At 40.3% G+C, this 27,357-nt stretch overlaps 1 protein-coding gene across 2 annotated transcripts; it reads right to left on the bottom strand.

Annotated features, from left to right (window-relative positions):
- Window positions 1-1,000: 1,000 nt before the first annotated feature.
- Window positions 1,001-24,606, bottom strand: LOC137312926 (GTP-binding protein GEM-like). Of its 2 annotated transcripts, none has more exons than XM_067979303.1 (5): window positions 23,920-24,606; window positions 22,529-22,858; window positions 9,143-9,219; window positions 5,916-6,120; window positions 1,001-3,547 (listed from the first exon to the last, which is right to left on the bottom strand). In XM_067979303.1, exons 2-5 carry the CDS (start codon window positions 22,836-22,838, stop codon window positions 3,270-3,272), a joined length of 870 nt encoding a protein of 289 aa, XP_067835404.1. In that variant the 5' UTR covers window positions 22,839-22,858; window positions 23,920-24,606; the 3' UTR covers window positions 1,001-3,269. The 2 variants fall into 2 exon arrangements, with proteins under 2 accessions (XP_067835404.1, XP_067835402.1); XM_067979301.1 differs by lacking the exon at window positions 23,920-24,606 and adding an exon at window positions 23,563-23,885.
- Window positions 24,607-27,357: the final 2,751 nt, after the last annotated feature.

Here is a 27,357-nt window from a genome sequence, read left to right as displayed (position 1 = left end):
TGCCTCTCTCTGTGTTTTTTTTCTCTGTTTTTTTTCCCTGTTTGTTTTTTTGTTGAATGTGTATTCGGGGGTTCTGCAGATGACACCTCTCTGTCTGAACACGGTGATTGCCTTGGCAACGGGCAGTTGCAGGGGCAGTCTGTAAACACCATGTATTATTCAATATGTATAAATGCGTAGGCTTCAAGGAGATCTTGAAACATTTACCTGAGGAAGGAGAAAATCTCCGAAAGCTTGTGAATTTAAAATAAAATTGCTGGACTATAACTTGGTGTTGTAAAATTGTTTACAATTGTCAACCCCAGTCCATCACCGGCATCTCCACATCATAAAATAAATGGGTCATTGCACTGTTTTTGTTAATGAATCTCTTGGTTCTCTTGCACTATTTTTCCATCACATTAAGTAGCAAGATACCTTTAAGAAGACTATTGTTGTTCTTTCTGTGTTTTCCTAAGTGATAATCCAAATATTGAAAATCAATAAGGATGTCTGGGTTCCTAGTCCTCCATTCATTCACACATAAGGTTATTGATTTATTATGTTTTAAATTTTTTTTATTCGTTCATGGGATGTAGGTGTCGCTGGCAAGGCCGGCATTTATTGCCCATCCCTAATTGCCCTTGAGAAGGTGGTGATGAGCCGCCTTCTTGAACCGCTGCAGTCTGTGTGGTTAAGGTTCTCTCACAGTGCTGTTAGGAAGGGAGTTCCAGGATTTTGACCCAGGGACGATGAAGGAACGGCGATATATTTCCAAGTCGGGATGGTGTGTGAATTGGAGGGGAATGTGCAGGTGGTGCTGTTCCCATGTGCCTGCTGCCCTTGTCCTTCTAGATGGTTGAGGTCGCGGGTTTGGGAGGTGCTGTTGAAGAAGCCTTGGCGAATTGCTGCACTGCATCCTGTGGATGGTACACACTGCAGCCACTGTGCGCCGGTGGTGAAGGGAGTGAATGTTTAGGGTGGTGGATGGGATTTAAATAAATTAGCAATAATCCTAAAATTCTTTCTGGTTCAATATGAGCCTTTTATTTATGAATGTATGGATTAGCAATTGCCTTAACCAATCCAAATCATTATTGTCAGCCTTTATTCATCAGCTAGCTGAGTCTGACTTCCTCCTCATTCCCAAATAGCCAGAATTACTCAAACATATCTGACAGTGTCAGTGTATTCAGCTGAATGACAAGAGCAGACAGATTGAAATATTCAACCAATTTGAGACAAGTTCAACCAGAATGGGAAAAGGAAATTTAGATTTTCCTCAAATTAATGACCACTGATCTATCACTATGGGACATAGGCTGAAGCGTCTCTCACCAAGTGTTTTTCCCTGGTTCCTACTCAGTCAGCGGTTAGTTGCACACCATTGCCAACATCAAGTTAAAAACTTCTAAAATGTTTGACTACAAGAATCCATAACGAGTCTGCATTATACAAACACGTAAAGTTGAAATTGCTGAGTAATTGACGATAAAAAGAAAAATAGCATTCTGAATATCTTTCATGAGCTGAAAGTTCTCTGTGGCCACATTGAGAATTTTGATGGGATTACTTTGTCTGGACTGAGTGGCAGAGGTTAACTCAATATTTTGAGAAACCAAGAGTTATTGACTCTAATGCTCAGAAACCAAAAGTTTTAACAGATTTTTATACATCTTTACATACAAAGAATTGTTTAAAGTACAAACTGGCATACTTTACACAAAATAATACATTGATGGTAATGAAAATGTTTTATAATACAATTAATAAACAACATTATTTTGCTTGAAAGTGGATATTATAAGTAGAAAGTTACAAAATAAATACAAAGTTTTGTCAACATTTTGTTAAAAAGGACTCCTGGTTGAATTGTTCATAATAAATACACAAATCTTATCTGGAAAAATATAGAGGAGTATATATAGTAATGTAGTTAAAAATTAAACTTATTTAAAAAGGGATATAATGAAGTTTAAGAAAGACGTTAGTTTGTTCAACTTATTTCTTCATACAAACATTTTAAATGGAACACTAGTTCAATACTGTCAGTGAAAGGCTGGACAGTTACAAAGACCTGAAATATTTCCAGAAATGTACGATAGCATTCAGGGGATTGGAACAAAGAGACCCGGCACAAGTCCTTCCATGGTATAAAATTCTATGATTCTATTCTACGTCTCATACCCTTTCCATTCTTACTGGTGGCTAATGTGGGTTAGGGCACAGCAAGTTGGGATATTGATGCGCTAAATAAGCAGATTCACCCTTTCCATCCTCCCAATTCTACACCCAAGCCACAGGAGAGGCATTGAGCAATAGGACATTCCTTTCCTCATGGAGGGAGAGGGGAATTGGCAGATTATTCATCCAAGATGTTCTCTCACAACGCCCGGTGATTGGTTACAGACTAACAACGCAGAGACCATGGAACAAATCTCTTACCCTCTTTCTTAACTGGGGGAAAAATGCTGGAGATGCTTTAGAAAAGGCTAGCAACCTTATAGCAAGTGACAAGGTTATTGTCCAATAGGCACTTTCTGGATGAAAACTCAACTTGATTCAGCAGGAACACATGTACACTATCACACCAAGTGATAATTTTATTTTTTAACATTTTCAGTCTGAGATCTCTTAGAGGTCAGGTAAGGAACTATGTGTTAGTTGTATGCTCTGAATTCACAGGAGAGCTCACCATGTTTGCCACCTTTACTCCAACACTGTTTAAAGCAGATTTTTCACTTAAAGCAAGAAAGTAATAGTTTAATATGATAATGTGGTCAATGAGCTGAGCTGCAGTTGCCATGTTCCACCATGCATGATGTCAGAGACAAGTCATGACCAGAAAGCGGTTTTGATCTTCCAACAGCAACCACATGCACAATACAGGGCAAGGAATAGCACAGGCCCTATTAAACCACTTATCCATCTCCTTTGATAGTCTCTCTTTTAAAAAAAATGAAGCTTATTACAAGGTTGAAAAGCCCTTTTATGCCAGAATTGCCTATAATTTAAGACTCTCCTTCTATAATTCATTCCAGGAACATGTAACTCTAAGCAAGCCCACATATCAGGTGCAATATCATAAATTGATATTGAAAGCTCTTCATTGACAAACAATGGGGCAAATTCACCAACATAGAAAGTTGTGCTACTGTCAATTCAAACACAACTGTAAACCAATTGAGATCAATATATAGTAATCTAATATAGATTGATTAAGCCATACCCTCACAATAATAGCTTGATAATTTAACATTCACCATTTTAGCTATGGCAGTCTATACTTTTTATAGTACAGAAAGGTCATGACAAGATTTTGATCTCACTTTATAAGCCATCTTTTTGTTGTTCTTTGCTACTAGTCTATCCAAAAAGCGTCGGGCTTTCCTCGGGAAGCTCTCTCTTCTTTTGTACTGGGCCATTCTTCGTTCATTCACTTCTTTGCTGTCTCTCCTGAGCCGTACCTGTCGCACAATTCCTTCAAAGAGTTCATGTATGTTATGCTGGACTGCAGAGGAGGTCTCGATGAACTTGCAGTCAAAAACAACAGCACAAGATCTGCCCTCTGCAGATGAAAAAAACATTTTATTTTTTTTTCTTCAAAAACACATACTTTTGCTTTTTAAAATAATTTGTGCCTAGTGCTTTGGTTGTTGTCAACCTGTTCTCAACAAGTGCTGTTAGAATTCTTTATGTGAGGCCTCTGAGAAAAAGACTTTTATAGATTGTAAACCCAATGAAATCTGGTCAGCTTCTGTTAGAAGAAGGAACATAAAGAAGTTACATTTCCCTCCCAAGTATAGTGATTGTGACTGGAAATAAGTGAGATTTAACTGGCCCTGAACTATGAGCTGTGACTGCTACATCAGATGACTTTCTAATACATCGACTGCTGAATCATGTTTAAACACGATCACTCATAAGTAAGCACCATAATAATAATAATAATAATAATAAATAAAACTTGCATTTATATAGTACTCTATTACATGAGAATGTCTCAAAATGCCTCACACAATGAATTACTTTTGGCCTGCAGGCAAACAAAACAGCCATTCTGCAAGAGTAGAAAATAGCCATGAATAAAATGACTAATCCATCTATTTTTTGATGGTATTGATTGGGAAAGAAAGGTTGGCCAGGACACAGGCAGAACTCCCCGCTCTTCTTTGAATAGTGACACAAGATCTCTTAATATCCCCCTTAATAGGCAGATAGGATCTCAGGTTAATGTCACTCTCGAATAACAGCAACTCTGACAATGTAGCAATTCCTCAGTGCTACACTGGAACATCAGCCTAGATTATGTCCCAGGACCTGGTATGATCAAAGCCACAAACTCAGAGGCAATTAAAATAAAACATATAGGATTGTTGCTACATTAAAGCACATGATACCCTATTCAAGTAGTCATTGTTTACAATACTCTGTTTCCAGAGACAACATAGTTGATAATGTGGTCTATGGCACCCAAACGCCTATACCATTTTAGCCGCTGGGATCCCATTTTATTGAACACACGAGGCCTAAGGCCTACTCTACACCTGATACGCTGAGTACCAGAAGAAGGCGACTAAGCCACTAACCGTACAGAGATTAATCACAACTTCATTTGCAATGTAAATGCACAGTTATGCCTCAAAGGACCAAATTTTCCTGGACGACATTATAGTCCTCCTCTCAAAAAAAGTCTTCTTGTCTTTAATGTGTCAGCAGCTGTGTACATGCAACTGTCACTGAAAATCCCGTCTCCACACCTCAGTCATGAGAAACATACTGGCAGCAATATTATGTATTCAAAAGAGCTGACCTCGCAATATTGTCTCACTGCTGATGTGACAGGACTCCATTATCAGTGCTGGAACCACACTATGGGCCTCACAGAGTTAAAAGATCATTGCTAACTATCCTGATGGTTCAATTTATCCAGTGAGTGGCTGAGAAAGTCCCAGGAGAAATGTATACTGGGTTAGCTGATGTCAGAATGGCAATGTGGACACTACACTTGGCCTTAGTGCTCCTGGGCTAGGAAGAAATAAGTCAACCCAGGTTCCCACTCCTGAATATTATCAAGTGACCCCTGCTGAAGTGTGCCTCTGTGGATCTTGGAGCAGGATTTGGAATTGGCTGTGATGCCCTCTGCAGCCAAGTGAGCATTATTCATTATAAGCCTTGACAATAAGTATCTGCTGATACTTGTTGTCAAGACTCATACATGAATAATGCTCATTTGGGAAAATAATGAAGAGCTTCCAGTGCCATGGACCCCAGCCAGGAGTCAACACCTTCAGGACAGGAGAAGGGGAAGGGACAAAATTGGTGGACAACAAACTGGCAAAAAAAGGACTAGGGATTTTATAACATGGCTGGAGAATTGTTTAAGTGATTGAAATTAACCAGTAATTTGGAAGCATTTACATAAAAATTTTGAGTTAAAACTCTCTAAGCATATAACAATTTTGAACCCTGGGTGCGAATCCTTTATTCCTCCAAGAAAACATAAAAAATCACATTGGTTCTCGAAAATCTGCAACTTGTTGCAAGTGCCGAAACATGCTTGCCCTGCATCTCTGCCAGTGACTCAACTACAGTCTGTTGGGTTGGCGGGGGGACAGGTCCCACAACTTATAGGTCTTTGGCAGTTTTGGGGCTTATTTCGAGCATCAGTCCCACTGAAGAAGCTGGATAGTCTGGCTAAAGAGTCCTGGGCTGGGGGAAAGGTGTCAGGTCCCTTACAAAGGGGACCGCTGTAAAATGTAAAACAAAACACATTGGCTGGCCAGATCTTCGGGGATCCAGCCCCTGAACTGAGCCCCAGAACACCCTTACATCAGTGACCTTATAAGGGACAGGCAGAGGCTCTGGCCTCACAAGACCATGACCCAGTATATCCAAGTCCCTGTCTAGGCCATTGAGTAAAATAGAAAACATACCTGCCACAGATACTTCTCGACACCGCACAAGATCACACTTATTCCCCACTAATATAATTGGTATATCCTCAGCCTGTCGCATTCGCCGAAGTTGGATGCGAAGCTCGGAAGCTTTCTCAAAGCTTGCTCTGTCAGTGATGGAGTAGACAATGAGATACGCATCTCCTATCTGCATACAGTGATTCTGCGCCCAATTATCTTCATCCTATTAGCAGACAAAAGTTGATACTACAATGTTAGCATCTTTTTTTATTTCTGGGATTATAAAGATCATCAGATGCGACAATTAAAAGAAAGACCTTTTATAGTTTACAAGCAGTCATGAGCTGCAATGCAGTTTACCAGAGCAATAAGAACATAAGAACATAAGAAATAGGAGCAGAAGTAGGCCAATCGGCCCCTCGAGCCTGCTCCGCCATTCAATAAGATCATGGCTGATTTGATCCTAACCTCAAATCGAAAGAACACAAGAAGTAGGAGCAGGACCCGGCTACTCAGCCCCTGGGCCCGCTCCGCCACCCACAGGGCCTTGACCGAACCGAACTCAGCTTCATGTCCAATTTCCTGCCCGCTCCCCGTAACCCCTAATTCTCTTTACTTCTAGGAAACTGTCTATTTCTGTTTTAAATTTATTTAATGATGTAGCTTCCACAGCTTTCTGGGGCAGCAAATTCCACAGACCTACTACCCTCTGAATGAAGAAGTTTCTCCTCATCTCAGTTTTGAAAGAGCAGCCCCTTATTCTAAGATTATGCCCCCTAGTTCTAGTTTCACCCATCCTTGGGAACATCCTTACCGCATCCACCCGATCAAGCCCCTTCACAATCTTATATGTTTCAATAAGATCGCCTCTCATTCTTCTGAACTCCAATGAGTAGAGTCCCAATCTACTCAAAAAATATAACCGGTCCCTCAAGAAAACTCCACTGAACAGAAACTGCAGATGTAATATTTACTCAATTCATTTGTTCTATTGTCAGGTTCATCAATTTGTTGATGTAATCCTCATAAAAGAAAATGTGGCATTCACTACACACTTAACCCTTTCCCACCTGATGTTCTTACAAGGTAGCTTCCCTGATTTATTTTCTATGCACAGCAACCTCAAGTCCGTTAACATAAGAACATAAGAAATAGGAGCAGGAGTAGGCCAATTGGCCCCTCGAGCCTGCTCCGCCATTCAATAAGATCATGGCTGATCTGATCCTAATCTCAAATCTAAATTCATGTCCAATTTCCTGCCCGCTCCCCGTAACCCCTAATTCCCTTTACTTCTAGGAAACTGTCTATTTCTGTTTTAAATTTATTTAATGATGTAGCTTCCACAGCTTCCTGGGGCAGCAAATTCCACAGACCTACTACCCTCTGAGTGAAGAAGTTTCTCCTCAACTCAGTTTTGAAAGAGCAGCCCCTTATTCTAAGATTATGCCCCCTAGTTCTAGTTTCACCCATCCTTGGGAACATCCTTACCGCATCCACCCGATCAAGCCCCTTCACAATCTTATATGTTTCAATAAGATCGCCTCTCATTCTTCTGAACTCCAATGAGTAGAGTCCCAATCTACTCAACCTCTCCTCATATGTCCACCCCTTCATCCCCGGGATTAACCGAGTGAACCTTCTTTGTACTGCCTCGAGAGCAAGTATGTCTTTTCTTAAGTATGGAGACCAAAACTGTGTGCAGTATTCCAGGTGCGGTCTCACCAATACCTTATATAACTGCAGCAATACCTCCCTGTTTTTATATTCTATCCCCCGAGCAATAAAAGCCAACATTCTGTTGGCCTTCTTGATCACCTGCTGCACCTGCATACCAACCTTTTGATTTTCTTGCACTAGGACCCCCAGATCCCTTTGTACTGCAGTACTTTCCAGTTTCTCGCCATTAAGATAATAACTTGCTCTCTGATTTTTCCTGCCAAAGTGCATAACCTCACATTTTCCAATATTGTATTGCATCTGCCAAATCTCCGCCCACTCACCCAGCCTGTCTATATCCCCTTGTAGGTTTTTTATGTCCTCCTCACTCTCTACTTTCCCTCCCATCTTTGTATCATCTGCAAACTTTGATATGTTACACTCGGTCCCCTCCTCCAAATCGTTAATATAGATTGTAAAGATTTGGGGACCCAGCACCGACCCCTGCGGAACACCACTGGCTACAGGTTGCCAGTCCGAGAATGAACCATTTATCCCAATTCTCTGCTTCCTGTTAGATAACCAATCCTCCACCCATGCCAGAATATTATCCCCAATCCAGTGATTCTTTATCTTGAGCAATAATCTTTTATGTGGCACCTTGTCGAATGCCTTCTGGAAGTCCAAATACACTACGTCCACTGGTTCCCCTTTATCCACCCTGTACGTTATATCCTCAAAGAACTTAAGCAAATTTGTCAGACATGACTTCCCCTTTGTAAAGCCATGCTGACTTTGTCCTATTAAATTATGTTTATCCAAATGTTCTGCTACTGTCTCCTTAATAATAGACTCCAAAATTTTACCCACCACAGATGTTAGGCTAACTGGTCTATAATTTCCAGCCTTCTGCCTACTACCCTTTTTAAATAAGGGTGTTACATTGGCAGTTTTCCAATCTGCCGGGACCTTTGCCTAGTCCAAATAAGTATAACCTTTTAAAGTGATTAGCTTTAATAATTAATAACCAAATTGTGTTTTTTAAAGGAATAATTATCTATAAAATTATAATTAAACACCATTTGCACTGCACACAAATAGTGCATCACTGCTAGCAGCACTGAATTTCTCACAAGCAAACCGCACACTTGGCACAGTTCTGGAAGGAGTCTGCCATAATCTTTGCAACCTGATCTTTTCTGAAAACATTTAAATTCTGCACTCTTCCAATTATTGATCCCTTTATAAAGGAATCTTCAAGAATAATTCTACTGAACTGAACACGGCCGCCATATATGAAACATAAATAAATCATACTTGTGCTTATATAACTTTCATGTTGCAGCAACTCAAAGTATTTTAGATAACAAATTACTTTTTTCCAAGTGCTGTGTTATTTTGGCAGGATTGACAATTATTATTGAGTGACAGTTTTGATTTTGGCGGGGGCATAAAAGGGGCTACAAATGGCATTTAATGCAGCTTAAGTGATAATATTAGCATGCATCTTTATAGGAGAAATCCGCCACTATATACTGCATGGCCAACACATGCACTTTCATTCTAATCTTAAGAAATAATTGTACTACCTTATTTTCCCATGTGTCCATCACAATAAGGGTAGCGCCCTCTCCATCAACGGTGATCGTTCGCTCATAGGTGTCTTCTACAAAGAATGAGGAAACAGGTATTTACAAATGAGCCCACTACAGAACTTCAGCAACTTAATAAATAGAACAATGCCATGTATCAATGATCACTACCCATGTAAAGTCACTGAAGTACAGTTTATGGGAATGATAAACTGCTAGAATTCTGCTCCTCCAATTCTGGCCTCTTGCGCATCTCTGATTTTTAATCACTCCACTATTGGCAGCAGTGCCTTCAGTTGCCTAGTCCCTAAGCTCTGGAATTCCATCCCCAAACCTCTCTGCTTCTCTACCTCTCTCTCCTCCTTTAAATCGCAACTTAAAATTTAACTCTTTGACCAAGCTTTTGGTCACCTGTCCTAATATCTCTATGTGGCTCGGTGTTAAATCTTGTCTGATATCACTCCTGCGAAGCACCCGGGGACATTTTTTACTACGTTAAAGGCACTATATAAATGTAAGTAGTTGTTGTTGTTGTTCTTGGAAAATTTTCAGTAAGTATCTGCAGTTCATTACAATTTAAAAAGAAATTTGGATGTACATTTTCAAACTATATATTTAATAGAGGGTTCCACCATATTTTTTTTTAAAACTGTTTGCAAAGAAATTATAATTAATCAAGTAAACAGAATATTAAATATTGGGTGCTCATGGTATAATTAGTGGAACTATTTTGGAAGGGTTTCTGTGGAATTAAATAGAACAATCCTCTTTTTGACATCCAGGTTCAGTGCTGAGCACTCTTGAGTAAGGTACGGCACAGAAGGATGCAGAGGAAAGATGCAGAGTAAAGCTCCCACTACCTTGTCCCAAAGGTGTTTAACCCCAAATTCACTACAAAACCCTGTATAGCATGATTGTTGTAGGAAAGGCAAAAATCACAATCACCTTTATGGCCTGTGAGAAAGATTGGAAATAAGAAAGACTGGAAAGAAAGAAAGACAGGACAGAAAGAAAGAAAGAAAGAAAGACAGGACAGAAAGACAGAAAGACAGGACAGAAAGAAAGAAAGACAGGACAGAAAGAAGAAAGAAAGACAGGACAGAAAGAAGAAAGAAAGGCAGGACAGAAAGAAAGAAAGAAAAACAGGACAGAAAGAAAGACAGGATAGAAAGAAAGAAAGACAGGACAGAAAGAAAGAAAGAAAGAAAGAAAGAAAGAAAGAAAGAAAGGACAGAAAGAAAGAAAGACAGGACAGAAAGAAGAAAGACAGGACAGAAAGAAGAAAGAAAGACAGGACAGAAAGAAGAAAAAAAGACAGGACAGAAAGAAGAAAAAAAGACAGGACAGAAAGAAGAAAAAAAGACAGGACAGAAAGAAGAAAAAAAGACAGGACAGAAAGAAGAAAAAAAGACAGGACAGAAAGAAGAAAGAAAGACAGGACAGAAAGAAGAAAGAAAGACAGGACAGAAAGAAGAAAGAAAGACAGGACAGAAAGAAAGAAAGAAAGAAAGAAAGAAAGAAAGAAAGAAAGACAGGACAGAAAGAAAGAAAGAAAGAAAGAAAGAAAGAAAGAAAGAAAGGACAGAAAGAAAGAAAGAAAGGACAGAAAGAAGAAAGAAAGGACAGAAAGAAGAAAGAAAGACAGGACAGAAAGAAAGAAAGAAAGACAGGACAGAAAGAAAGAAAGAAAGAAAGAAAGAAAGAAAGGACAGAAAAAAAGACAGGACAGAAAGAAGAAAGAAAGAAAGGACAGAAAGAAGAAAGAAAGAAAGAAAGGACAGAAAAAAAGACAGGACAGAAAGAAAGACAGGAAGAAAGAAAGAAAGAAAGAAAGAAAGAAAGAAAGAAAGAAAGAAAGAAAGAAAGAAAGGACAGAAAAAAAGGACAGAAAAAAAGACAGGACAGAAAGAAGAAAAAAAGACAGGACAGAAAGAAAGAAAGGACAGAAAGAAAGAAAGAAAGAAAGAAAGAAAGAAAGGACAGAAAGAAGAAAGAAAGAAAGAAAGAAAGGACAGAAAGAAGAAAGAAAGACAGGACAGAAAGAAAGAAAGAAAGAAAGAAGAAAGAAAGAAAGAAAGAAAGAAAGAAAGAAAGAAAGAAAGAAAGAAAGAAAGAAAGAAAGAAAGAAAGAAAGAAAGAAAGAAAGAAAGAACAGAAAGAAAGAAAGGACAGAAAGAAAGAAAGGACAGAAAGAAGAAAGAAAGACAGGACAGAAAGAAAGAAAGACAGGACAGAAAGAAAGAAAGGACAGAAAGAAGAAAGAAAGACAGGACAGAAAGAAAGAAAGAAAGAAAGAAAGAAAGAAAGAAAGAAAGAAAGAAAGAAAGAAAGAAAGAAAGAAAGAAAGAAAGGACAGAAAGAAAGAAAGGACAGAAAGAAAGAAAGGACAGAAAGAAGAAAGAAAGACAGGTCAGAAAGAAAGAAAGAAAGGACAGAAAAAAAGACAGGACAGAAAGAAGAAAGAAAGACAGGACAGAAAGAAAGAAAGAAAGAAAGAAAGAAAGAAAGAAAGAAAGAAAGAAAGAAAGAAAGAAAGAAAGAACAGAAAGAACAGAAAGAAAGAAAGGACAGAAAGAAAGAAAGGACAGAAAGAAGAAAGAAAGACAGGACAGAAAGAAAGAAAGACAGGACAGAAAGAAAGAAAGACAGGACAGAAAGAAAGAAAGGACAGAAAGAAAGACAGGACAGAAAGAAGAAAGAAAGACAGGACAGAAAGAAGAAAAAAAGACAGGACAGAAAGAAGAAAAAAAGACAGGACAGAAAGAAGAAAAAAAGACAGGACAGAAAGAAGAAAGAAAGACAGGACAGAAAGAAGAAAAAAAGACAGGACAGAAAGAAAGAAAGGACAGAAAGAAAGACAGGACAGAAAGAAGAAAAAGACAGGACAGAAAGAAGAAAAAAACAGGACAGAAAGAAGAAAAAAAGACAGGACAGAAAGAAGAAAAAAAGACAGGACAGAAAGAAAGACAGGACAGAAAGAAGAAAGAAAGACAGGACAGAAAGAAAGAAAGAAAGAAAGAAAGAAAGAAAGAAAGAAAGAAAGAAAGAAAGAAAGAAAGAAAGAAAGGACAGAAAGAAAGAAAGAAAGGACAGAAAGAAGAAAGAAAGACAGGACAGAAAGAAAGAAAGACAGGACAGAAAGAAGAAAAAAAGACAGGACAGAAAGAAGAAAAAAAGACAGGACAGAAAGAAGAAAAAAACAGGACAGAAAGAAGAAAAAAAGACAGGACAGAAAGAAGAAAAAAAGACAGGACAGAAAGAAGAAAAAAAGACAGGACAGAAAGAAGAAAAAAAGACAGGACAGAAAGAAGAAAAAAAGACAGGACAGAAAGAAGAAAAAAAGACAGGACAGAAAGAAAGAAAGGCAGGACAGAAAGAAGAAAGAAAGACAGGACAGAAAGACAGGACAGAAAGAAAGAAAGAAAGAAAGAAAGAACAGAAAGAAAGACAGGAAGGAAAGAAAGAAAGACAGGAAGGAAAGAAAGAAAGAAAGAAAGAGAGAAAGAAAGACAGGAAGGAAAGAAAGACAGACAGGAAGGAAAGAAAGAAAAGAAAGACAGGACGGAAAGACAGGACAGAAAGAAAGAAAGAAAGAAAGAAAGGACAGAAAGAAAGAAAGAAAGGACAGAAAGAAAGAAAGAAAGAAAGAAAGGACAGAAAGAAAGAAAGAAAGAAAGAAAGAAAGAAAGAAAGGACAGAAAGAAAGAAAGAATGAAAGAAAGACAGGAAAGACAGAAAGAACAACAGGAAGGAAAAAAAGAAAGACAGGAAGGAAAAAAAGAAAGAAAAGAATTAAAGAAAGAAAGACAGGAAGGAAAGAAAGACAGGAAGGAAAGAAAGAAAGACTTGAAGGAAGGAAAGAAAGAAAGAAAGAAAGGAAAGAAAGATAAAAAGAAAGAAAGAAAGAAAGAGAGGAAGGAAAAAAAGAAAGACAGGAAGGAAAAAAAGAAAAAAAAGAAAGAAAGACAGGAAAGAAAGAAAGAAAGGAAAGAAAGAAAGACAAGAAAGGAAGGAAAGAAAGACAAGAAATAAAGAAAGAAAGACAGGAAGGAAAAAACAGACAGGAAGGAAAAAACAGACAGGAAGGAAAGAAAGAAAAAAAAGAAAGACATGACAGAAAGAAAGAAAGACAGGAAGGAAGGAAAGAAAGAAAGACAGGAAGGAAGGAAAGAAAGAAAGACAGGAAGGAAAAAAAGAAAGTCAGGAAGGAAAAAAAAGAAAGACAGGACAGAAAGAAAGAAAGACAGGAAGGAAAGAAAGAAAGACAGGAAGAAAAGACAGGACAGAAAGAAAGACAGGACAGAAAATAAGAAAGACAGGACAGAAAGAAAGACAGGACAGAAAGAAAGAAAGACAGGAAAGAAATAAAGAATGAAAGACCGGAAGGAAAGAAAGAAAGAAAGAAAGACGAGAAAGAAAGACAGGAAGGAAAGACAAGAAAGAAAGAAAGGAAGGAAGGAAGGAAGGAAAGAAAGAAAAGAAATAAAGAAGGAAAGAAAGACGGACTTGCATTTATATAGCGCCTTTCATGACCTCGGGATGTCCCGAAGCGCTTTTACAGTCAATGCAGTATTTCTGAAGTGTTGTCACTATTGTAATGTAGGAAACGCTGCAGCTAATTTGCACACAGCAAGGTCCCACAAACAGCAATGTGATAATGACCAGATAATCTGTTTTAAGTTTTGGGTGAGAGGTAAATATTGGCCAGGACACTGGGTAAAACTCCCCTGCTCTTCTTCAAATAGTGCCACGGGATCTTTTACATCCACCTGAGGGCAGACGGGGCCTCGGTTTAACGTCCGTAAAATAGTTAAAGTAGTATTACTTCTGTGCTGTAAATTTTCTATGATTCTATAAAATACCTGGATGCGCACCTGAAGAGCCGTGACCTGCAGGGCTACGGACCAAATGTGGGAAAGTGGGATTTGGCCAGGGTGGCTCGTTTCTCAGCCGGCGTGGACACGATGGGCCGAATGGCCTTCTTCTGTGCCGTAAATTTTCTATGATTCTATTTCTCTGATTCTATTACTGAACGTAACAGTATTAACCCCTAGGATGCTTTGATGGTCTTGTAATTGCAGTTTAATTTGGCCCCTCACTCTGTCAGTTTCAGAACTTCCCGCAAGCAAGTTCGAATAACAACATCATCAGCATGTTTCTCTAGTGGCTCACTGAGTTCAACCAGTGAGTAGCTGAGCCATACAGACCACAAAGGTTCCAGGTTTGATTCCCTGTCTGTATTGAATTAGCTGATCTCAGTCAGGGTAGCAATCGGTGCTCTCAATTAACTTTAGTGGCCCTATTTTAGGGAGGGAATAATTAGCCTTAGTTCCTAGTTCCTGATCACTATTCAGTGATCTATGCTGGACAGGATTTTTTGAATTGTTTTTGCTAAATGGGAAATGAGACTATGATTATATTCCTTCCACCGATCTGCATATGCTATATAATACCCCACATCTTCATAATGAATCCAATTCTGTCAAATAAAGTGTTTTTAAAAAAATATTTTATTCGACAACAGCAGCTGTACTAAATAGATTACATCCAGGTGTATTTTTGTTACTCAATCAACATGAATTCTTTAAAGAAACCAGGTGGAACATCTGGAGGAATCTGAAATGTTCTACAAAGCATGTTTACATTCAGTTTTCAATTGCAATAAATTACAATCTGGTTACATCAGATCAGTAAGAGATGTTCTCTCTCTAAAAAGTTGCTTTAAACACACTCTAATAAATGCTGAACTGAGCAGCTACCTCAATTCATACAATGAATGTGTTAGTTCAATCAATGAACTAAACTGAATTTTTAGGGTCTATGATAAAAAAGTACAAACAACTATAAAAATGTTGATCTGTACAGTGGAAAAATATCTCACCTTCATGAATCTGCACTGATGAATTATCCAACTCTCATATTTAAAGGTCTTTCCACATATTGTGATTTGCATATATTTACACTTGCATACAAGTGTGTTGAATTTTACAGTGTGAACTGCAAGAAAGGCAGCTAAAAAGCAGTTATATCTGTGCTCAGATCTCCTGGATTGAGCCCATAGTGTGCAACAGACTCCCAAAAGGAATGCTAGCTAATGGTTCGGATTCTGTATTTAACAGCAAATTAAGTTTGAGTTACGTAATGTATTGCTAGTGTATTGCAAAAAAAAAAGGAATTTGTGCTGGTGCTAGGGTTTTCTAGGCTGCTTTGGAGAGGCAGAAGGAACATTTTAAAATTAATATTCATTCTTGAGATATGGGCATCGCTGGCAAGGCTGGCATGTATTGCCCATCCCCAGTTGCCCTTGAGAAGGTTGTGGTGGGTCCTCTTCTTGAACTGCCGCAGTCCATGTGGCGAAGGTATTTCCACAATGTTGTTAGGTAGGGTGTTCTACCAGTGACAATGAAGGAATGACCATGTATGTCTAAGTGAGCATGGTGTGTGACTTGGAGGTGCTGCCGAAGAAGCCTTGACGACTTCCTGCAGTGTATGCTGTAAATAATACACCGCAACCACAGTATGCCAATAGGATAACTTTGTCCTGGATGGTGCCAAGCTTCTTGAGTGTTGTGGCAGCCACACCTATCCAGGCAAGTGGAGAGTATTTCATCAAACTCCTAACTTGTGCATTTTAGATGGTGGAGTGGCTTTGGGGAGTCAGGAGAGAAGCCACTCGCACATAATATCCAGCCTCTGACCCAGTTTTCATAGCCACAGCATTTATATGGCTGGTCCAGTTGAGTTTCTGGTCAATGGTGACCCCCAGATGGTTGATGGTGGGGGATTCAGCGAAGGTAATGCCGTTGAATGTCAAGAGAAGGTGGTTAGTAAACTCGCTCTTGTTGGAGATGGTCATTTCCTGGCATTTGTTGGTTTGATCATTACTTGCCACTTATCAGTCCAAGCTTAGGATGTTGTCCAGGTCTTGCTGCATATCGGCACGGACTGCTTCATTACCTGAGGAATCGGGAGTGGAGCTGAACACTGTGCAATCATCAGCGAACAGCCCCACCTCTGACCTTATAGAATCATAGAAAATTTACAGCACAGAAGGAGGCCATTCGGTCCGTGCCGGCTGAGAAACGAGCCACCCAGCCTAATCCCACTTTCCCACATTTGGTCCGTAGCCCTGCAGGTCACGACTCTTCAGGTGCACATCCAGGTATTTTTTAAATGAGTTGAGGGTTTTTGCATCTACCACCCTCTCAGGCAGTGAGTTCCAGACCCCTACCACCCTCTGGGTGAAAACATTTTTCCTCATTTCCACTCTAATCCTTCTACCAATCACATTAAATCTATGCTCCTGGTTATTGACCCCACTGCTAAGGGAAATAGGTCCTTCGTATCCACTCTATCTAGGCCCCTCATAATTTTGTACACCTCAATCAAATCACCCCTCAGCCTCCTCTGTTCCAATGAAAACAAACCCAATCTGTCATCATAGCTAAAATTTGCGAGTCCTGGCAACATCCTCGTAAATCTCCTCTGCAATCTCTCTAGTGTAATTACATCCTTCTTGTAATGTGGTGACCAGAACTGTGCACAGTACTCAAGCTGTGGCCTAACTAGTGTTTAATACAGTTGACATGATGGAGGAAAGGTCATTGATAAAACAGCTGAAGATTGTTGGGCCTAGGACGCTGCCCTGAGGAACTCCTGCAGCAATATCCTGGGGCTGAGATGATTAGCCTCTAAAAACCAAAACTATCTTCTTTTGTGCCAGGGACTCCAGCCACTGGAGAGTTTTCCCCCTGATCCCCATTAACTTCAGTTTTACTAGGGCTCCTTGGTGTCACACTTAGTAGAATGCTGCCTTGATGTCAATGGCAGTCACTCTCATCTCACCACTGGAATTCAGCTCTTGTATCCATGTTTGGACCAAGGCTGTAATGAGGTCTGGAGCCAAGCGGTCCTGCTGGAAACCAAAGTGAGCAGGTTATTGGTGAATAAGTTCCACGACTCTTTCCATCACTTTGCTGATGATTGAGAGTAGGCTGATGGGGTGGTAATTGGCCGGGTTGGATTTGTCATGCTTTTTGTGGACAGGACATACCTGGGCAATTCTCCACATTGTTGGGTAGATTCCAGTGTTGCAGCTTGAACAGCTTGACTAGAGGCTTGGCTAATTCTGGAGCACAGGTTTTCAGCACTACACAGTGCAGCAAGTATCTATAATATCAAGAATTTTACTTGCTTATGAGAAGCCATTCCAAGGGCTTCCGGCAAGTTGCACACATATAATCAAAGTTTTCATGTCATGATGAAGGCACATTACCAGCAGACTTCCAATTTTTTCCCTCTATTGTTTTATCGTTGAGTTTCATAAAGAAAAACATGGCCTCATAAATTTCTGTAGCTGCATGTATTTGGATTCTATTTATTTCATATAAGTAGTGCTATAGATAAAGAATTTTTAGTATCGGTGCAGCCACTGAATAATTTCTTTTGACTATATCTATACAAGTGTACCAAATCTAAGCGATTCTTAAAAAAAAAAGCTGTGACGCTTTCTTAGCTGAAAACTCTTAGTGGCTAAGTCTCTAAGTAAAAAGTTAAGTAGCAGAGGAAGCTGAGAGTGACACTGCCAAGTCAGTTCTTGGTGCTCAGCCTCTGTGAAAGTGAGAAAACACGTTCTGCTCAGGAAACCAGCCACAACTATTGGCAAAAGAGTCCCAAGAGGGATTAATTCCCATTATTTCTTTCAAATTTGATGTTTCTAAAATCAAAACAGGGGAGGGTGTAGAATTGTCCTGGGTTTCCCTTTGCTTTAGGTAACCAGTCTATCTAAATTGGCAGCATGGGTCAACACCACAGCAATATCTGTAAATTCATTGGTGGATATTATAAAGGTAGTGTTTATTGACTTTGTAAATTAATTTTTTAATGATACACTGATGCAAATTTACATCACATAACATACTGCAAAGCACCAATCTAAATATAGAATAACAGTATCTATATAGCGCCCTTAATGTAGAAGAACATCCCAAGATGCTTTACAGAGGCATAATCGACAAAGGGGTACCAAGCCAAGAAAAGGAATTATTAGAAGGGGTGATCAAAAGCTTGGCCAAAGAAATGGGTTTTAAGGAGGGTCTTAAAAAGGTGGAGAAGGAGATGTAGGGATGAGGGCTTTTAGAGATGAAATTCCAGAGCACGGCGCCTAGGCAACTGAAGAAGTGGCCACCAACTGTGGCACGAGGGGAGGGTGGGATGTACAGGAAGCCAAATTCAAAGTAACAGAGAGTTCAGGGTGGAGGAGGGGGCTGAAGGGCTGGAGGAAATTACAGAGATAGGGAGGGATTTAAACATAAGGATGAGAATTTAAAATTTTAGGCATTGCAAGAACAGAAGCCAATCGCAGTTTGTGCGACAGGGTGATTGCTGAACAGGACCTGATGCGGGATAGGATATGGGGAACAGAGATCAAGTTTACAGATGGTGGGAGGATAGCCATAAGAGCATTAGAAGAGTCAAGTCTGGAGGTGACAAAGGCATGAATGAGGATTTCAGCAGCAAATGGACTGAGGCAGAGGCAGAGGCGAACAATGTTACAGAAACTGTGATGAATAGGATGCAGGGTCAGAAGCTCAGTTTAGGGTTGAACAGGACACTGTGATTACAAACAGACTGGTTCAGCCTAACACTGTTGCCCAGGTGGGGAATGGAACTAGTGATAAGGTTAAGGAGTTTGTGACGGGGGCCAAAGACAATGATTTTGGTTTTCCCAATGTTTAGTTGGAGCAAATTGCGGCTCATCCAGTACCGGATATCGGACAAGCAGTCTGACATCACAGAAACAATAGAGGGGTCGAGAGAGATGGTAGAGAGGCAGAGTTCGGTGTCATCAGCGTACATGTGCAAACAGACCCCATGTCGGCAGATAATGTTACCGAGGGGCAATGCAAACCATATACAAGTCACATGAAGTAACAAATTTGTACTCAAGCAGAAAGTCTGGTAGTTTTGGCACACTTGCACCAATGTTGAGAGCTAATAAAAAAAACTAGGTGTGGTATTTGACTTTTGTTATATTAAGCAATTCGCTACTACACTGATGTGATTACTTCACCTCGATTAAATAAACAAAATGAGATCACTGTGGACAACAATATGCTCTGCAGCTGTAACAAACTTTCCACAAATTTTTGGTTACGAAAGTATAATAAATATCTATTCTACATTGTTATTGCATGTTTACTAAGCGATAATTTAAATTTACTACAGGGACATTTCCATACACCTTATGTACACTACAATAATATAATGATAACACCATCATAATTCCATTTTAATTAACTCTATAAATATCTGGTTTCTAGAAGAAAAAACTTTGGTGTAGAGTTTCTGCTTTGGGCGCAATTGGGAAATTGCACCCAAAATGCGCTCAAAATTGCGCTGGTTAGGTTACAGTTCAAGTTTCCGATAAAATGAATTTGCATAATCACAAACATAAAATCTTCAATGAACCAGCGCAACTGGGCAGCGTAATAGAACATAACAGGATTTTTTTCTTTCCATTAAAAAGTATTCCCTGATGTATTTAAAAGTGGTAACCTGGTGCAGTTTTATGAATACAGCTGAAAATGGGGGTTTATCACCAAAAATAAGCATTTTTAGTAAGGGTGTCCAGTCCTTCACCAGTGCGTAACCTGATTTTAAATCATTGAAAATGACTTTGAAAAACTATACTGATCAATTTACTAGTTTCATTGGTGTACATTAGTTAGTTTCTTAGTAAATTAAATATTTTTTGATATGAAAAAACTTTTAAAACGTGCCTACTAGTGCCTGTGCATGTACGAAAATGAGCGCAATTTGAATAGCCTTCCCTAACCAGCGCAATCGGCGGATTCTCGTAATGTCGACCGGGGGGGGGGGGGGCGTGGCCAGTTTTGTGGGCGGGGCTTGACTCCGGCGAATTGATTCTTAAATCAGCGTAAAGGATCGCAGAAAACACGAACGTAAGTGGTTTTGGGCGTCACTCATTTACGTTTAAATTTCACCGATCTTTTGAGCTGGTTTGGCCGATTTCATCTGGATTGCGCTGATATTACTAGCGTAAACGAGCGGAAACTCTACCCCTTTGTGTTTATTTTATTAATGTCTTTCAGCTCCTGTATGCTTCTACCTCTGGATCAGCAGGGCACCCAGGATGCACAAATTGGGCATGCAGTTCCTGGTCAAAAATTGTATTGAAACTGTAGCTACAGATCTGAGACCAGGTATAGAATCAATTTCAGCCTGGCATAACTGATTATGCTGCCAGACTATGAATTGATTTATCAGGATCATAAGAGAGTTCTGCGCATGGAGGAGAATCCACATTTTCAAAACATTTAAAACTATTCATAAGTTTATACCAGGAGGTCCAAGGGATACCCTGAACTCTATTTAAACTATTTTTTTAGCCAGCATTAGACTTATACTTTAAGTAGTGTCGAACCCAAGAGGTGTAAGCCTGCCTTCTCCAGAGGGTCTGACATGGCTCCACTCAAGAGTCGGGTTGGGATCTGACTCCAATGTTATACCATCACTTCTGTGTCACTGCAAAGCAGACACCCTATATATCGATGTTCCTTATCAAGTTCATTCCTAACGAATTATGCAATCCAAAATACAATAAAATATCTTGGCAAGAATACCCAAGACAGGTTAATGGCTCCAAAATAACTCCGTAGTTAGACGATTGTGGGTTCAAGCCCCACTCCAGAACTCCAGAGACTTGTGCACATAATGTAGGCTGACATTTCTGTATAGTACTAGTGAGTGCTGATGGAGGTGCCGTCTTTCGGATGATACATTAAATCAAGGCCCTGTCTGCCCTCTCAGGTGGACATAAAAGATCCCATGGCACTATTTCAAGAAGAGCAGGGAGTTCTCTCCATGTCCTGACCAATATCTATCCCTCAATCAACATCACTAAAAAAGCAGATTATCTGGTCATCATTGCTGTTTGCAGGTCCTTGCCGTGCGCAAATTAGCTGTGACGTTTGCCTACATTACAATAGTAAACAATTTTACAACACCAAGTTATAGTCCAGCAATTTTATTTTAAATTCACAAGCTTTCGGAGGCTTCCTCCTTCGTCAGGTGAACAGTAATTCATCTGACTAAGGAGGAAGCCTCCGAAAGCTTGTGAATTTAAAATAAAATTGCTGGACTATAACTTGGTGTTGTAAAATTGTTTACAATTGTCAACCCCAGTCCATCACCGGCATCTCCACTACATTACAATAGTGACTGCACTTTAAAAGTATGTCATTGACTGTGAAGTTCTGTGGGACATTAAAAGGAAGAAAGACACTATATAAATGCAAAAGGTAGGAAAATGTGTTCCACAAGGATCAGTGCTGGGACCACTGTTGTTCACCATTTACATAAACAATTTGGACTCGGGAATCGGAATTACAATTTCAAAATTTGCGGACGACACCAAATTGGGAGTGTAGTTAATACCGAGGAGGACTGCGACAAAATACAGGAAGACATTAATAAACTTGCAGAATGACACTGTAATTAGCAAATGAATTTCATATTGATAAGTGTGAGGTATTACATTTTGGTAGGAAGAATAAGGAGGTAATATACTGCTTGGACACCAAGTCTAAATGGGGTAGAGGAGCTGAGGGATCTGGGGGTAATGCAGGTAAATAAGGCCATGAAATAGCAAACCAAGCACTGGGGTTCATTTCTAGAGGGATAGAATTGAAAAGCAGAAAAATTATGTTAAACTTGTATAGAACTTTGGTTAGACCATACGTGGAGTATTGTGAATAGTTCTGGTCTCCGTATTATAAAAAGGATATTGAGGCACTGGAGAAGATGCAAAAAGATTTATTAGGATGATACCAGAACTGAGAGGTTATACCTATCAGGAAAGATTGAGCACGCAGGGGCTCTTTTCTCTGGAAAAGAGAAGACTGAGGGGTGACGTGATTGGGATCTTTAAGATTATGAAAGTGATAGACATAGGGAAAATGTTTCCACTTGAGGAGGAGACCAGAACTAGGGGCCATAAATATAAGATAGTCACTAATAAATCCAATAGGGAATTCAGGAGGAAGGTCTTTACCCACAGAGTAGTTAGAATGTGGAACTCTACCACAAGGAGTAGTTGAGGCGACTAGCATAGATGCATTTAAGGGGAAGCTGGATAAACAAATGGGAGAGAAAGGAATAGAAGGATATGCTGCTAGGGTTAGATGATGTGGGGAGGGAGGAGACTCCTGTGGAGCATAAACACCGGCATGGACTTGTTGGGCCGAACGGCCTGTTTCTGTGTTGTACATTCTATGAAATCCATGTAAGGTGTTGGTGTCATATAAATGCAAGTTCTCTCCTTGACCAAAAATAAAGGATTTAAAGCGTTAAAATTCTTACCCCCTAAAATGTCCCAGTTCTCCAGATTATTTTGCAGACCAGCAAATACACTCGTCAAAGTGGACTTTCCCACTCCCGTTTCGCCGATCAGGACCACTCTGTACAGACTGTTGCCGGAATCGGTGGAGATGACGGAGTCGGACGACTCGGAGGACCAGCTCCCCCTAAAGGGCTCTCTGGGGTTCAGGCAAGATTTCGATCGCACCACACCACCCCTCCACAGCTGCTTGCCGTCCGCCGCGATGCTCCAGCGCTGCTGTGCCGACGCCAGCGACGAGCTACTGCGCCGTCTAGTGCCGTTTAAAGTCATGGTTCACTCCGCTCAGACCACTGCCGAGAAAGGTCAGACCGATATTAATACAAAGATCATGGATATGTGAATGCACTGCTAGCACTATGTTAATGTTTCTGATCTGGGTGAACAATTAAATAGCAATTGGATGTGTCTGGGGAAGAAAAGGGGGTAGAGAACAGCAGAGGTAACAATTAATAATAAGGTCATTCTACCACTGATACAGCATTAACAAACTGGGAATAAACATCAAGTAGACCCAACTATTTACTGTACAATTTCTCGTGTCCTCTCTAGATCTCTCCCTCTCAGCAAGTTTTTCCCAAACTTTTTCAACACGTTTTTTGTATATTTCAGTAAATACCCTGGAGAAACATTTTGTGATCAGCACCAACTGATGATCTTTATTTTATAAGCCACTGGACAAAACTGTAAAGGATTTTCCCCTTGAAAAAAAGAGACTGCAACTGCAAAACCGCAACTTGCTCTTTCCCCACTTTCCTCTAATATCTTGCAAACTTACACCAACTCCTTTACAACGTGAACAAATTCTCTACACTGGACAAGAGTTTCACTAAACGACATTTGTAACCATAAACGCGGTCCTTAAGAGATCTGACAATTGCAATTGTATTAAATTATATCATCATGTTCTTTTATTAATTAGAAACTGCTAAAAACTTATTAAAATGCAACGAGCTGCATGCGAATAAGAACAGTAATTTTGGGTGAAGTATCTTACCCTGCAGTCTTCTACCGTGTGCTCTGGCGTTCTGGGTTATTTCTAGTTGAGGGTGTCTGGGATTGCTGATTTATGTATAATCCTCTATGATTGTGCTGTCGCTGTGGCTCTAATTCTCTCTGATCTCTCCTCTGGTTTATATTAAGCAGATCAGATCAGAACAGGGCTTTTCCGTGATGTCACTAAAACTCCAAGCTCCCCTGACAGCTCCTGGAGATTTTAACTCAGACCACAAATCCCGCCTGCACTCTCCACCCCACCTACACCCCCAAACAGGGTACGGGCGGACGTGAAAAAGTTACAAGACATCCATCAGCAACTGAACGAAGAAAAGTAACGGTGCAAGTAGTTCGTTACCTCAAAGCGCTGTACGTGAAGTTTTGAATTCATTGGTGGGCAGATGAAGTTAGACAACGTATTTAGCGATGGTTTTGACGAACTGCAGCCGAAGTCTGCGCGGAAGCCCGACCGAAAACAGTTCCACGGCGGCTTTTTGGTTTCTCGAGTCTCGGTCACCGCCCCGCCTGCCTCATACTCTAACCCCGGCGCCGTGTTGTAGAACGGGCGGCCTTTCCGAAGATTTCAACTCCTTGCTGTACTTAACCAAACGCTCTCACCATTTCGTACATGTTTTGTGCCACCGCGAAACCAAATTTCGCGCTCATGCCAAATATAAACCCATTTTCCCCACCGGCACTGAGCATTTAACCAAACTCGTGCCGCGAGGGTCAGTTCTGCACCGAACACAATGACAAATTGATGTGCATGAACCGAGTCCAAATATCTTTTTTCAAAGTTTTTAGATCCACAGCGGAAGGAAAACAAACGCAAAGTAACATAATTGTAGCGCAAAGTGACACTTTCTGAAGTTACATTTTGCACAAGCGCTCACTTCAGAACCAAGTGTTCATCACTTACACACTTCACTGATATAAAGCAGTATCCCCATGGACACTGGACATGACCCATACTGGCCAGGAACGGTCCTGAGATAACATTTTTGAGTCTGGGTTGGTAGGGGCGGAATAGTTGGGTTTAGCACTGCTGTGCTTGTAAGGAGAAATCAGCTAGGATTCCTGCTCTTGATCACTATCCAGTGACTCCAAGTGGAAAGTGCATTTGCAGATATTGGTGGAGGACAGGATTTGGTCCCTTTGCAATGCTGGCCCCTCCCAGTTGAATAGCCTGTCAACACTCACTTCTAGGTTCACAGTTGAAGAAAGGCCACTTAGGGTAAGGTATTGAATGGTGCTTTCCCCAAGGAATTGTACCCTGTGTAAATCAATGAAGAGGAGAAAAACACTCTTAGAAAAAAATAAAATAGTTGTGATAGAGTTCAGTTTAAATATTTGTGCTGGTATTATAGTTCAGTTTATACCAAAACAATTGTTAGAATGTATATTTTGTGGTATTTTTCATTTTTGAAATAATTGTAAATAAAATCAGTTAAGTAAAGTTACATATCATGTCAAATTTAAACAAATATTTGACTAATTTATTATTAGGAAGGTTTAAAAACACACATGCATTTGGCTTTGGTAAACCAGGTTGAATATCTTCCTGAGATTGAGGTAGTATTAGATACTGATGGAATGTGCTAATTACAAAGGTTACAACATGTGCCCATTTGCAGGTGCAATCAAATTTCTTGACCAGTGTCTCTGGCCAGGGAGGGGAAAATTGAACAGGGTCCTGCTCCTAATTTCTATCCATTGACCCCTGCTGTATGTCCATGTGTGCACATATGAGATGAGGAAAGGATTAAGCTCAAATATGATGGCTGTTGAAGTTGAATAGTCCACCGACACTCAGGCCAGGGTTTGTATGCTCACCAGCCCTTGCTTTTCCTGTCCTTTAAAGTGAGTAGGGGGAAATTGCAAGTGCACAAGTGGAAAACCTCAGTCATACTTTCTAGGCTCGCACATGAAGAATGTGACTTGTGTGGATTAGGTCTGCTATTGTCTGTAAACCTCTACCCAAAGATGAATATCCATCCCAGGACAAGAGGTATGAGGAGAAAATTGGAGATGGGGAATAAAGTTTGAGTGAGAAAATTGTTGCAGATACAAGGGCTTTCAGTGCAAAGTACTCACTTCCTTTTGAGTGTTCAACATGAAAGTTTTTCCATGGAAGCACATTTCAGGTTAGGAAAATGGTAGGGAAATGCTTAACCAACATCAGCCACAGGTCATGACTGTATATTTGTTGAGATTCTACCTTCGTTCTTCATACATTTCGCTTCATATACTATGGACTTTTCTTTGTCAAATGTTCCTGATTCCTAGATGACAAGGAGTTGAAAGCTGAAAGAGGAAGACACTTATGCCTCCTGAGAATACTTTTTAATTACAAAAGAAACAGCTTGCTTTTTTATCAAAGCAATCCTGCTCTTAGAGAGGATGGAGTGCCATCTTGCCTTGCTCCCTGGCCCTACTCATTGCCTCTCACTGCCTCAGACTAAGTATTGTTTGCTGTACCCGTCACAGCTCTCACCAACAGCTTACTGTGCAGTCACCCTAACTACCATTTTTCCTGGCACCTTCCCTGAAAGTCTCGCTTTCCTGGAACCAATCCCTCCCTATCTTCCTTCCCATTACCCCTCACACAAGTCTCCCCTTTACAACAGACACTCTTCCAACCACCTTTTTGACTCTTTAAAATGTCCAGTCTCTCACAAACAAGGCTCTTTTTACCTCATCCTAGAAGAATGTCCCAACATCCTCAGCATAACAGAAACCTGGCTCACGCTTGGTGATTCCTTCCCCTTCACCAAGGCTATCTGGCACGGCTTCATGTTTTGCTACATTCCCCACCCAAAGTGTTATGGTGGTAACATCTCAGCCATCTCCAAATTCTATCTTGGTTTTTGGCCTTACTTCTCTAGCTCCTTCTCCACATTTGAACATCTCATCTCAAATTCTTTTCCATCTCCTTCAAGATCATCCTTATCTACTGCCCTCAATCTCTACACTGATCAGACTCCTCATCTTAAATGATTTCAAAGCCTACCGGAACTCATCCTCCCCACATGACAACCAATTTCTTTGCCCATCCCCTCTTGACCTCACCATCCCACATAGTCTTGAGATCTCGAAGCTCTCCACCACAAACAGGGCTCTCTTGGAACACATCTTCATCTCTTTTCTTCTGCATGTCCTCAAGTCCTCCAACTATCACCTTCTGAACCTGGAAAAAGCTACCCTGCCACTCTTGCACATAAGCTGTCTCACCTTCAACTTCTCCCAATTCTGGCCCTCCACTTAGGATGACATTGACAGGTGCCGATCTTTTTAACTGCCTCATCCATTAGATCCTGAAAAGTCTCTCATCCTCACCGCTCCCCCAATACAACAACCACCTCTGCTGCCTCAAATCGGCTGACCATAAATTGGCAAGTGATCAGCATGGCTATCTATTCCCAAATTTGGCTTGATAACTTCAAGGTCTATTGCTTCTCCCTTTCCATGACAAATCCTCTGAATACTTACTCTAAGATCATCCTTCAGGACAGGCCAACTCCAAGCTCCTCTTCTCCACAGCAAACCTTCTACTGCACCCTCCATCTTCATTTCAGACATCCAAATGTGGACTTTTTTGTGTTCAAAATTGAAGACATCTCCTCTGTTGCCTGTTTTCTGCAACCCTCACCCTTGCAGCTCTTCTCCTTGTACACCCAGCCAGATAGTCCACAATTTCTCTCCTATATCCCTCTTCCCATCATCACTAGAAGTATCTCTTCCATGTAATCCACCATCTATTCCATTGACCCCTTTTAACTCCCATTCTTAGACTCAC

This window comes from Heptranchias perlo, chromosome 3, assembly GCF_035084215.1.
Source record: "Heptranchias perlo isolate sHepPer1 chromosome 3, sHepPer1.hap1, whole genome shotgun sequence".
Lineage (NCBI taxonomy): Eukaryota > Metazoa > Chordata > Chondrichthyes > Hexanchiformes > Hexanchidae > Heptranchias > Heptranchias perlo.
This window is presented reverse-complemented; position numbering and strand designations above follow the sequence as displayed.